We start from the raw sequence: 12,767 nt of genomic DNA, 5'->3' as shown, positions 1-12,767 counted from the left end.
TGGACATGCAGGAAGTTTGGGAGGAAAATAGGGTAGGCACCTTTGCCCCAGCAAGGCCCAGAGTCCCAGGGCATGTACAGTCTGACCTCAGAAGGATGGGTTAGAGACTTTACTCTGGAGAGGGATCAGACTTTGGTAGCTGCAGATGGTGGGGGGCAGGCAGGCACACGAGGGGCACTTTCCACACAGGGATGAGTTCTGACGAGGATGGCAGGAGAGCAGGATACCTAAAGCTAGGGCTCCACCCTGTGCAGTACTGACTGCACTTGCTTTATCTGCTCTGTGAGAACAGAAACTCGCATGGGGAGCTGGGAGGTGGGACCTAGAGGCGAGAGGTTCAGGAGAGACATGGGAAAGCCATAGGCCAGGAGTTGACATGCTTTCTTCTTATCCCAAGTTCAGGGGCAGAAATTAGAGCACCAGATCCCCTAAGGAGGTCCTTCCCCAGGGGTGGGGAGGCTGCATGAGTGGCAGGTAGTTGGGTAAACAAAGTCAGACTGTGGGAGGATGATGAGTTGTGGGGGCTGCTGAGGTGGCAAGTCCCTCATTAGGGCCTTATCTCCAGATTTGCTGGAAGGGGAGAACCAGTGCCTTATCTGGGTGAGAGAAGGGCCCCTGGGAGGGAGGCAGCATGTTGTGTGTTGCTTAGTTAATTGTGTTTATCCCTAGTATTTATATGATTTTGGCTCTGTATCGTATTACTTCTTTTTTCTTATTACCTTTCTTTGGGGGAAGTGGGTACCTGCGATTGAACTCAGGGTCACTTGACTACTGAACCACATCCCCAGCCCTGTTTTGTATTTTATTTAGAGACAGGATCTCACTGAGTTGCTTAGCGCCTTGCAGTTGCTGAGGCTGGCTTTGAACTCACTATCCTCCCGCCTCTGCCTCCTGAGCCTCTGGGATTACAGACATGTGCCACCACAGTCAGTTCTTATTACTTTTAATAGTGGTAAAAATACACATACAATCTACTTTTTTTATTTTTATTTTTTGGTACCGAGGATTGAACCCAGAGGCACTCAACCACTGAGCCACATCCCAGCCCTTTTTTATTTTTTATTTTGAGACACAGTCTCACTAAGTTGCTTAGGAGCTCACTAAATTGCTAAGGCTGGCTTTAAACTTGGATCCTCCTGCCTCAGCCTCTGGAGAAATGGGGATTACAGGTGTGGGACACCACATCAGCTAAAATTCACCATTTTAAAGTGTACTTCAGTGGCATTAAGTATACTTACACTGCTGTGTACCCACCGCCACCATCCATCTCCAGAATTTTTTTGATCTTGCAAAACTAAAACTCTGTACCCAGAAAACAATAGGTCCTCATTTCTCCCTCCCACCTTAACCCCTGGCAACCACCATTCTACCTTGTGTCTATGAATCTGACTACTCTAGGAACCTCATTTTGGTGGAATCATGCAGAATTTGTCTTTTGGCAATTAGCTTATTTCACTTAGCATGATGTCCTCATTTCATCCACATTGTAGCATATGTCAAACTTTCCTTCTCAGGCTGAATAACCTCCCATTGCATGAATGTACCACATTTTGCATATCCATTCATCCATAGGTGGACACTTGAGCTGCTTCCACCATTTGGCTATTGTAAATAATACTACTTGAAAATGGGTGTACAAATTTGGCTCTGTATTTGTATGTACTTCCCTTCAGGCCAAAGTTGGTACTACATTCCATATTCACAAGTAAAAAAAAATCACTGAATATTGGCAATTTCATATTGTTCAACTAAATATATATACAAATACCTATGCATGACTGTACCTGTGTGTATGTACACATACATACCTTCTGGGACATTCGTGGTGGTCACATGCCATTGTGTGTACCTGTGAACATGTCTGTGTACAGATCTGTGTGTGTGCTGAGTGTCTGGACAGTGGGAGCTCTTGACTCCAACTCTGGACTGCAATACTTGGTGTCTGTAAAGGGAACCCAGGGGAGAGGGACAGGGGTGGGAAGACTGAGTTGAAGGGGAAGAGGGTCCCAGGAATCCCTGGCATCCTCCTGGTAATAACACGATGTACATCAAATCGAGTCCCCCAGGGCTGCAGGATGGGCAGTTGCTCCCTGTGGGCTGTGTGGATAAAGGGTGATGGGAGGTAAATAAGTGGATCTGGGCCTTGGGGCTGGGCCTTAAGGTGCTGGAAGGCATACAGACAGACCCAAGCCCAGCCCCTGGCTGCAGTGTGTGAGGGACAGGTCCCTTAATGACTGTTCTTAAGAGTAACAAAACTATTTTCCTGTCCAGGAGGTGTGTCAGGCACCTGCCAGGCATTGGTAGGCCCTCCTGGGGGCATTTTAGCCTTCTCTCTCCCAAGCTGAGCAGCGCCTGGGTAGGTGACTATCATGTGGGGTAGTGGGAGCAGAGGCTGGCTGCAGCTACCCAGTGTTGCTCTAATGCCAGCATTGCCACAAACCTGCATTGTGGCACCTCTGGGCCAGGGAAGACAGCTCTGGTGGATGGGCAGTCAGAGTGCCCAGATGACTTGAAACAAGGCAAAGCTACACAAAAGCTAGAGAGATGAGGCAACAGGAGGTTAAGAGTTCAAGGCTGGCTTGAGCTGAGTGGTAAAAGAAGGAAGTTTTCAACCAGTGTAGAATGGTAAGTAGGAAGTTCCAGGTTGGAGGAAGAGGACCAGGATGCCCCTGGAAGGAAGGTGGAGGCTGAGGTATAGGGAAAAGTGCTGTGAGGACAGCCACTGAAGAGCCCCAAGAGCCTCATTGAAGATGATGGCATGGAAGCTGGGAGGAGTCCTGAGCACTATTTTAGGATAAGTTAGGAAATGTCCCTGAGGGGGAAGTGGCTCCAATCACCAGCCTCCCAGACTCAACCTGGATGGGTGATTCACTGTTCACTGAGTGCCACACAGGTCTCCAGGAAAGCCACTATTCTGAGTTATCTCATCCTGATACACCAAGGAGCTACCCAGGGGCTGTGGTGGTTATCACTGGACTGAGTCAGACCCCATGCTTGGAGCAATGGCTCTGTTACTTAATGGAAGAGCTGAACTTCTAAGTCATAGGGGCTTAACCTATAAAATGGGATCAAGAGTTCCTCCTTCTGCAGATTGTTCTGGGAGATAAAGGTGCTGATCTGTGCCAAGCTCCAACAAAAGTAGTTGCAGTAGCTCAGTGCATGCTGAATTCTAGAGTTTTCCAGGTTGTGAAAAGTGCCAGTGGAGTGTGGCTGGTCACTCCCACCACTGCCTCTGGGATGTCATCTCTGACTTTACCCAGCTCACAGGAGGCAAGGTATTCTGTCCCTCTGGACGCACATGCATATGTATGAGCATTCATACCCCCTCTGGAATGCTGAACATTTGGGCAGCCACTTGGGGGAGACTTGTGCCACTAGTGTTTCCATGAGAGGAGGAACTCCTACTCCACTCTCTGGAAGAGAAAGCACAAAAGGAAACTTCCTCTTCTGCATCCATACTTGCTCCTTCCTTCCCAAAGGAAGAGGAATGATTTGTCTGATTGGTGGTTTAGGGAAGAAACTTCCTCTTCTGCATCCATACTTGCTCCTTCCTTCCCAAAGGAAGAGGAATGATTTGTCTGATTGGTGGTTTAGGGAAGGTTTAGGTCTTTCTTGATTCTCCTTTCTCTTTCTCTGCCTCTGGTTGGTTCTGCTGTAGTCAAAGGTATCTCATTCTTCATCCACCTTCTGGGTAATCCTACAGAGGAGATCCTGCCCCTGTAAGGGACAGGTCTGCCCTTTCATGGGTAGGCAGGATGTTTAGTTGTGGGAGGATGTTAGCTAGTCCATTTGGTTAGTGAGTGACAGCTATGTTCTCCAATCAACTGTTAACAGTAATACTGATGAAGACTTTTTTTTTTTTTTTTTTTTTTTGAGAAAAAGGAAAAAGAACTTTTAATGCTTTGATAGAACAGGAGAAATAAGGGGAATCCTGTCCTAGAGGAGTCTCCCCATCAAGGGGAACAGGGATTTTTTGTTTTGTTTTCAGTACGTGGTATTGAACATAGGGGCACTTAACCACTGAGCTTCCTTAGTCCCCCTCCCCTTTTTTTAAAAATTTTGAGACAGGATCTTGCTAAGTCGCTTAGGGCCTCACTAATTTCCGAGGCTGGCTTTGAACCTGCAGTCCTCCTACTTTGGCCTCCCAAATTGCTGGGATTACAGGTGTGTGCCACCTTACCTGTGAACAGGGGGTTTTTAAAGAAGTGATTCAAAGGCTACATTGCTCATGATTTCTGTCAGGAGTTGTAATTCACTTGTTAATTTGGAAGACAGTCATTTCTTAGATCATCTGGTGCCAACCCCAAGTCTGAATTACTTTGTTCTGTGATTGGTGTGTGCTCAAGGACAGATAACTCTGCATAGGATGGGGAAGAAAGGTGATCCTGTTTCCAAGACTAAGGAGGGGAGAGATTGGGAAGGGGAGAGAGGAAGAGAAAGAACATGTCCATTTTAAAAATCAGTTGCAGTGGCAGAGCAGCAAGGGCTATATTCAAAGCATAAAGTGGACCTGTTACCTTTCCCCACTGTCAATTTCTACATTCCATTTCTATGGAAAAATGGGCTATGGCATCTCTAAACTGCTTTCTGCAGAGAAAGGGTAAAGTTGGGGGAAGTGACCCGAAGTTCTTGTTCTCCATCTGCTGGGGCATGGACAGTTAAGGGTATTCATCATCAGGGTGGTGCAGAGGTCCATGGTGGCAGTTGGCAGTTAACTGGGCAATGCATATGTAGGGCAGGGATCATGCAGATGGCCAAGGGTGTCATGACTTTACTGTGTTCAATTTCCTTTTTCTTAAAGTGTATTAGGATGGAGCAACCCAAACCATTCAGGGAGAGAAGGAAAGAGTTCCCCAAAGCAAGAGGAGCTTTGGCAGCTGCTGGGACAGTCCCTCGGTTCTTCTCTTTACTCACAGGAATAGCTCCTCTGGTTCAACCCAAGGTGAACTTACCCATCTCCAAACTCTCCAGCAGTTGGCTCTCAACAACTTTGCCAGCCACCTTGCATCTTCAGCATGGAAGTGGGGTTGCTTGGAGTACCAGGCCTGCCCAAGAAAGCCAGAGTTGGGGCTGCTCTTGGGTCCCATCTGGGTCACCAATTTGTTATGGAAAGCGTGGTCCTTTTCCCCAATGCCAATCCAATAATGTGGATTTTGATTAATAATTTTGAGGAAAAGAAAAAAGAATTATTATTGCTTTTCTAGTAAAGGAGAAACACAGGGGACTCCTATTCCAGAGGCTGTGATTCTAAGGCATCCGTCCTAGAATGATGTCGCATCTGTCTCCTGTCTTATTTCCCAATACATTCTGAACTTGAGAGGGGCAGACATTATTTACTAGACGCTTAGTCCCCCATTATTGATGTAGCCACCTCTTCCTACCCAGCCTGTCTCTCTCCTTCTCCCCAACCCACCCAACATGGATTTAATGCCTACTTTGGATTGGCACTGTGGTCCCAGAGATGAGTAAGAGTTCGTCTCTGCCCTGGAGGAACTCAGTTTAGTGGGGAAGTCAAACTCATAATTATAACCCGCAGATTAAGCTGAGGTATAAACTGATGTTTGGGGTTCAGAACTCATAACTTGTTCTAGAATTTTAGAGGAACCATATTCCCATACCTCAGCTAAGGTACAGCCCTATGGTAGGCTCTTTCCCATACAGAGTCTGGAAAGTGAAAGAGCTCTCCTGGCTGTAGGGGGAGGGAAAAAGAGGAAGAGGAGCAGGTCAGCACAGGCCTGGGGGTTCTGGTTCCAGGAAGTGAAGCCTGGAGTGAGGCTTCTCAAGGCTCAGCCTCCCATCTGTCAAATGATGGCTGTGCCTTCTAGTGCTAATACTGTAATCTACCAGTGTCGACAACACAGGTCAATCCTTGGGACTTGCTTCCTGGAGAATCCCTGCCAAGATCTCCAGGGTCTTTTCTTCTTACTCTCCCTTCCAGAAGGGAGCGCATTCTTGATCTGGGTGGGTTCTCGGTCCTACACTCAAAAACCTGGCTCAAGGGAGGCCCCCTGGAAACCACAGAAAGCCTCTGATGGGTGGTTAGCATCAGGGCAGGGGTGAATGGGGAGAGGGGCACCTGATAGGCAGGCAACCCATGACAGATAGAGCAGGGAGAAGGCTGGAAGTGGGCAGGACCAGGCCTAAGTACAAAAGTTCAAACACTTTGGAGCTGTCCTGCTCCCTGCCCACTAACCTGCCAGCTCTCTTCCTTCACACATTAGTCCAGTGATTGACAAATTTTAGATACCTTGGGCATCAAGACCAGCTGGCTTGAGCTGTCCCTTCCCTTCTGGGCCTAGTCTTCCTCCCTGCATGTGTTCTTCCAATATCTGGTCTCAGGAAAAGATTCCCATCTTCCAGCCAGGACCAGACTTGGTTCCTAAGACCAGACTTCCATTTCCATAAGATTCTGATAGCAATAAGAATCCCTGACATTCATGAAATTTCCTACCCACCCTAAGTGCTTAAACTTTTGGGGGAGGATACTGGGGATTGAATCCAGGGGTGCTTAACCACTGAATCACATCCCCAGCCAAAATAATTGGGGTCACATTATTTTGATCAGGGCCCCCCTAAGTTGCTGAGGTTGGCTCTGAACTGTGCCCCAGCCTCCTGAGCCACTGGGCACGCACCATGGCACCTGGCAAGTGTCTTACATTTAATTGAACTTCTCCCTACCTTCACACATCTTCTCTGGGTTTTCACCTCTTTCCTAAGACCTGCCTGGTTTTTCCTGTTTCTTCTCAGCTAGCACATCCCAAAATACCAACAGTTACTGCCATACTCTGCCTTCTTCACTACTGAAGTCTGTATTCTCTTTAGAATCATGTTTCTGGAATAGTCAGAAAACCTTAAGCTTGCTGGGGCTCATTCCCTGGTCCCTACTCTGCAGCAGGCCCAACTGAGTCCTTCTGGAAGCCACCCCCAAACCTCCTACTCCCTCCTGTGAGTGATTCTGCCTCCCTGCCCTGGTTGTTGGGTTACACTCCCCTCTGGGAATTCATGCAGATTCATGATTTCATGCATCCTTTCTATACTCCTTGTCCTTCCCAGGGCATTTCTACCACCTAAAGTCCACCTCCCACCAGCTTGGTTCCCCATGCAGGTACCCCAATGTGCACCAAAAGCAATGGGGTAGAACTCAAGAGACATGTGAGTGTTCAGTTCTCTGCAGGGTTGCCTCACACCGGTAAGTGTGAACCTGCTTCCTTACCACATGGTGGGGAGCAGTCCCTGCCCTGCCCTGCCCAGCCCATAGGATGCTGTAATCACCACTTGGAAAAAACACAATGTAAATAGGGTTCTTTTCCAGCCTGTCTTTCACCAGAAAGCACCACCCCTGGCCCCAGGGGAGCTCTGGGACTGCTCCCTCTTCAGGCACTTTGAGCAGTTAGGGGAGTTTTTTTCTCTAAGATGTCTCTGGGATTTGAACTTTTCTTTGGATTCCTACACCCATCTCCCAGGGCCTCAAGCTCGATTCCCTTCCTGGCTGGGCTAATCCATCCAGCACACCACTGTACATTTCGGCTCCATTAAGCCTCAGTCCTTAGGGAGAATGAACCTCCCTGTTGCCTGTCAGATGGCATGGTATCTAGCCAAGCCCACTCTGGGCCCCTGAACTCTGCAACCTTTCCTTCCCTTAGCAGCCAACTCCACTGGTCCACTTGAGTCTGAAGAGCTTCCTGTTCCATGCCTTCACCTGGCAGCTCCTCGCTTCCTGTTTTCCTTTCCACCTCCCTAAATCCTGCCCTGACTGCCTTCAAGGCTTTCCTTTTTTCTAACTTCTTTCGATTTTCCCAGTTAGCTGTCTATGCGCACACACCAGCCCATGTGACTAGAATAATGCTTTAGGTTTTTTGTTTGTTTGTTTGTTTTAACATAACTAAAGCACAACTGCCCCATCCTCCCTCTAGAATTCCCTTCCAGAACTAAAAGCAGAGGACTTGGGTATCAGAGCCACACAAGTCTGCACTGCACACAGGGTAAATCTGGGCCTTCCACCAATTGTTTCCCTCAGCTGTAACATGAACTTCATACTTACCCCCACAGGACTGTCACTGAGGATTAAATGAGATAACAAGTGAAAATACCAAGCTGCGTCTCACGCAGATCAGAAATTAAAAAAATAGCAGCCGAAATGTAGCCTGGGCTTTAATATCAGTTTGCTGTAAGAAAGGAGGCTGGGACAGCAGGGTTGCCAGTTCAGAGCCAGTTTCATCAATTTATTATTTTATTTTATTTATTTATTTTTGTGGTGCTGGGGATTGAACCCAGGGCCTTGTGCATGCGAGGCAAGCACTCTACCAACTGAGCTATATCCCCAGCCCTCATCAATTAAAAAAAAAAAAAAATTTTTGACAAAACCGAGTTTGGAGGTAGTGTTCACATTATTGTTTCTCAATTGCAAATGTTTATAAAACATTCTTCTCCAAAGAGTAAGGAAAATGTGTTTTATTGATGAATTAGCAGATAGACTTTCTTTTATGTGACAATAGGAACTACATAATCTTAAGGCTTTCCCTTTTTCATACCGGGTTGCCAGGATGCTCAAAGTAACAGGTTTTCTATTCAACTGCAGACATCCTCACTGACTTGAGGGAGGCAGTGTGGTCTGGAGAACATGCAGGGGTCCTGGGGTCACATGATGTTGGCTGAAGCACTCTTGGATAACTCTCTAGTCCTCTCTGAACCTCAGTCTCCTCAGACATGGAAAAGGGACCAAAAAAAAATGATAAGGGTAACAACTATTTATAGGACTGGGTGAGACAATGCATTTAAAATATTTTATTCCAAAAAAGTCATGAAAGGTGATGATTAGCAGTCTAGGTTTTCTATTATTTTCCCTCTCTTCCCTTGCAATAGTAATGTGCAAGGGAACTTCGCTTTAATAGCTTTAGTTTTATCATAAACATGTCTCTTAATTTGCTGTGATTTCCCCCCGCTGGAAGTATAGACAAATAAATGACAAAATCATTCCTAAAAAGCGATCTCCCTGGAGGCAAGAGATCATGTCCTTCTCTTGTTTTGTATAATAACAGTTTACATTAGAAAAACATTTAGCTGGAGTTTTTGGTTTGGTTCCTATGCTAAAGCAAAAGGAGGTGCTTAATGCTTTAGTCTTAATGTTCGAATAAGCAGAACTGTAGCTCAGACTGAGAATGGTCTAGGAAGGGGATTTTTTAAGTTGGGCTTGTACTGATAATGACTGATGATTTTAGTCATTCATTAATTTTCTCATTTATCAAAGTACGCACAGATGCTGGGAGCCAGACACTCTACTGTGCTGAGCACTGGGAAAACAAAGGTGATCCACACCAACATAGCATCCACTCTGCGTGGAAGCAGCTCACAAGGCGATGTGCGAGGTGGGTGTGGAAAAAAATCATCTCATTGTGGCAAGGGAGGTGCTAAGTGAGCAGAGGACACGGTAAGGAGTCCTGAAGACAGTGTGCCTGGGCCTGAGGCAAACAGGAGAGGTGACATTCGAGGAAACTTGGGATTTCTTTAGTCAGCAGTGGGAGGGATGAGTTCAGGTGGAGGAAACACATGATGTGGCTCCTTCAGGGAACCCCAAGTGGTTCCATTTGCTCAGGGAAGAAATGGGTTAGAGATCTGTAAAGACAAGCTGGAATGGAGAGGGGTCAAAGAACAGCCTGAAGCCTCCAGGTCACGTCACTTGGCTTTTATCTTGAAGGAGAGACAGACTGGCATCGGGAATATTTGGGACATTACACACATGACAGATCCAATCTGGCTCTTCCAAACATTGCTTGAAATGTTACGAGTTGCTGTGTTTGATTACTGAATCCTGTGGATACAGGCTCTGCAAGCAGGGACCATCTATTTGCTGCTGGAGGGATTCAGCTAGGGCTTGCATGATCGTAGGCCAAGGTTAAGAAGGGCAATCAAGTTCTGGACCAGGGCTGACCCAAATGACCTTTCCTTCCCAAGCTGAGGTTCCAGGATTCTAAAGCAAGCCTGGTAGCTAAACTGATGCTGTGAGCTGGGATCTGTGGCTGGGGAGTTTCTGGGCAGCAAATGGGTTAATGCTCAAATAACTTTTATATATGAATTAATGTGCAGAGTTGGGAGCCAAAATCTGTTCCATTAATTTTTCCATCCATTCCAGGAGCAGTTAGGTACACACAGTAAAGTTTATTTTGGTGCATGGTATACTTCACTCCATTAAAAATAAATTAATCAGCAAATTCCTGCCCGGCTCAGCTCTGGTTTATGTAAATAGTGCCCAGCTGTAATGAGTTACAAGGTGTTATTATCTCACACACACAGGAGGCTTCACTCTGGAGCTCTGCTTGCAACAAAAGCATCTTAAATAAACCAAGAGAAGGCGGTTTGATTTGTAATGTTTTCACAGAAGTGGGATATACCTCACCCGTATAGAGTTTCTTTATATGACTCACTTTATAGCAAGTTCAGTGAAGAACGTTTGATGGGGGAGGGAGGGGCCAGATGGTTCCCCGCCCTCTTTCTTCAATTTAAGAAAATCCCCCAAGAAATGACCCACACTCCAAGGGAGGAGGGGAACTGGTACTCCAGTGCTCAGACAAGGTGGCTCTGCAGTGCATAGTCTAGGGTTGGGAAAGGGGTAGAGAGCTGGGCATGGGGCTGGTCCTGGGATGGAACAACAAAACCAGGAATAATGTTCTTTTTGCCCCCATATTTCACATAGGAGGCCAAGAGAGGAAAGACAGCATATTCCTCGCCCAGTTCACTGGGGATGACAAAGGGACCTTTGTTCTCGAGGTCTCTTTAAGTGACTTGGGATGTTATAAGCCCCTTGGCCATCAGAACTCTCCTGGCTACTAGAGGATGGCCTGGCAGGCTGTCTTGGTTAGAGAGTGACACATCTCTTGGAACCAGAGCCATCGGGGACAGCAGAGACCCCCCGACCTCTCCCCTCTCCCTGTCTTTAACTGAGCTGGGGGTGCTCCTTAGCTTATGGCATCCATCATCTCACAAAAGTTCCTAAAATACCCTGGAATAAAGAAAAGCCATGGCAAAGATATGTCTGTTTCTTTTAATGGCCAACTCAACCCTATGGCTCAAAGCCGGAGGACAGAGTGTGGCTATCCGTCTCAATCCAGCAGCATTGCAAACTGCTCTGAGACCACAGCAAGCCCTTTGTAGTGGTAACCCCTTTCTAACCTACCCCAATCCTTGCTGGGCCTCTCGGAAAAGCTGTCAGCCACACGTGGTGCTGGAAGGACTTGGGGAGTGTGTGCTTCGGGAGCTCTTTCTTGGGGCTCCTCTTGAGGACACCTTAGAAGAGCTGGGGGTTCTCCCAACACTGTATACCCCTACCAGATCAGACTCTGGGGCACACTAAGAGGAAACAACATAAATGGAGCCAGGTATTTGACAGTTGCTGTTCAAAGGTCAGTTCAGGCCACTTTCTGCAGGTTCCTGGGCTAAACAGGCACTTCTCTTGCTGAGGTTTCTCAAAGCTAGCTGGCCAACTGTCTGGAGGGACTAGCCAGCCCCTCAGAGACCCTCGTCATTATAAGTAGGAGCATGGGGCTTCAGGATGCTCTGCGGATTCTTCTCCACCAGAGGGCGCCAGTTCACCTCCCCTGTCAGAAGCAGATCCTCTCCGTTCATGGAGTCCAGGTACTGCATCTGCAGTAGGAAGAGCAGGATCAGAGGAGAGGGACATGAGCTAGACACACATAAGGTGGCATAAGGAATCAGCTTCCTCAAGGAGAGGAAGGGGATGGAGTCCAGGGCTTCTGACCATCCAGCCCTCAGGCCAAGCATCTCTGATTTCCCAGATTATTTCATTAAGGAGATCTGGAGAACAAGTCTCTGGGGAAAGCTCCTTGGAAAGATTTTAGGTAATTCCCCATCACACCTCTGAACCCACACACCCCAATGACATTTCTTCCCCTGCTGCACTCTCCCTACAAAGTTCCTGCCAGAAAGTCAGTCTGAGACTTCCAGAAGTCCACCCCATCCAATGCTTCTGGGATAAAAGAATTCATAATTCTGCTCCTTCTCAGTGATAGTATGCAAAGTGGCCGCTTCCCTTCTCTGAGATTTATGTTCCCTCATTTGAGAGGGGACAGAATGTGTACCTTCATGGACTCATGGAAAGATAAAGGCATCTGCACAGAGCTGGCCACCCAAACTGTCTTTTTGCTAATATGTATGCCTCTCATCTTCCAGTGGGCCTGGCTACTACCTCAGAGGGCCCAGCGTGCCCCATCTAGGATGGGTGGGGGAGTCTGACAGAGCCTGACAGTTCTGCTATTAAGATGGTCAGCATCCCAGAAACACCCCTGCTGCCCTCCTATGACTTTAACCACTGATCCTCAGTGTTCCTGCTGAAACTGGGGGTGGGGGGGGAACCAAATGCCTATCCTTCTGCTCCCCACAAAGGACAGCTGTTCTGACATTTGGAGAAAGTGATCATGTCCACTTTGGGCTTTCTTCCATTTGTACCTCCAGCCCATCTGGTATGGAGACAGTGAGCTTCAGATGCCACTGCCCTGAGCAATGCCAGGCCCCTGAATGCTCTCAGACCTGCCCAAGGACTCTAGGTGCACAACCCTCCCTGTGGAGAGGGAACACCTGTGATGCAGGACGGAGCTGCAGGGGAAGGGGTCAGGCAGTTCTGCAAGAGACAGGTGAACTAATGAGTGGCTAAGTCTCAGGAGGTGAAGGCATCTCTGGAGAGTCCCCAGCTGCCTGCTAATAAGGAGGGCTGCAGATGGGAAATGCTTCCAAGTGGACACCAACAATTCCCGTGA

At 47.5% G+C, this 12,767-nt stretch overlaps 1 protein-coding gene across 2 annotated transcripts in view; it reads right to left on the bottom strand.

Moving 5' to 3' along the window:
- Positions 1-8,436: 8,436 nt before the first annotated feature.
- Positions 8,437-12,767, bottom strand: part of LOC124977695 (ubiquinol-cytochrome-c reductase complex assembly factor 1) — a 100,856-nt gene continuing 96,525 nt past the window's right edge. For both annotated transcript variants that reach the window (XM_047541435.1, XM_047541436.1), the window contains one exon: positions 8,437-11,637. In XM_047541435.1, the coding sequence (XP_047397391.1) occupies positions 11,503-11,637 (135 nt within the window). In that variant the 3' untranslated portion in view covers positions 8,437-11,502. The remainder of the gene's footprint in view (positions 11,638-12,767) is intronic.

Source organism: Sciurus carolinensis, chromosome 2 (assembly GCF_902686445.1).
Source record: "Sciurus carolinensis chromosome 2, mSciCar1.2, whole genome shotgun sequence".
Classification (NCBI taxonomy): Eukaryota; Metazoa; Chordata; class Mammalia; order Rodentia; family Sciuridae; genus Sciurus; species Sciurus carolinensis.
The sequence above is the reverse complement of the archived record's forward strand: the minus strand, read 5'-3'. Positions and strand labels throughout refer to the sequence as shown.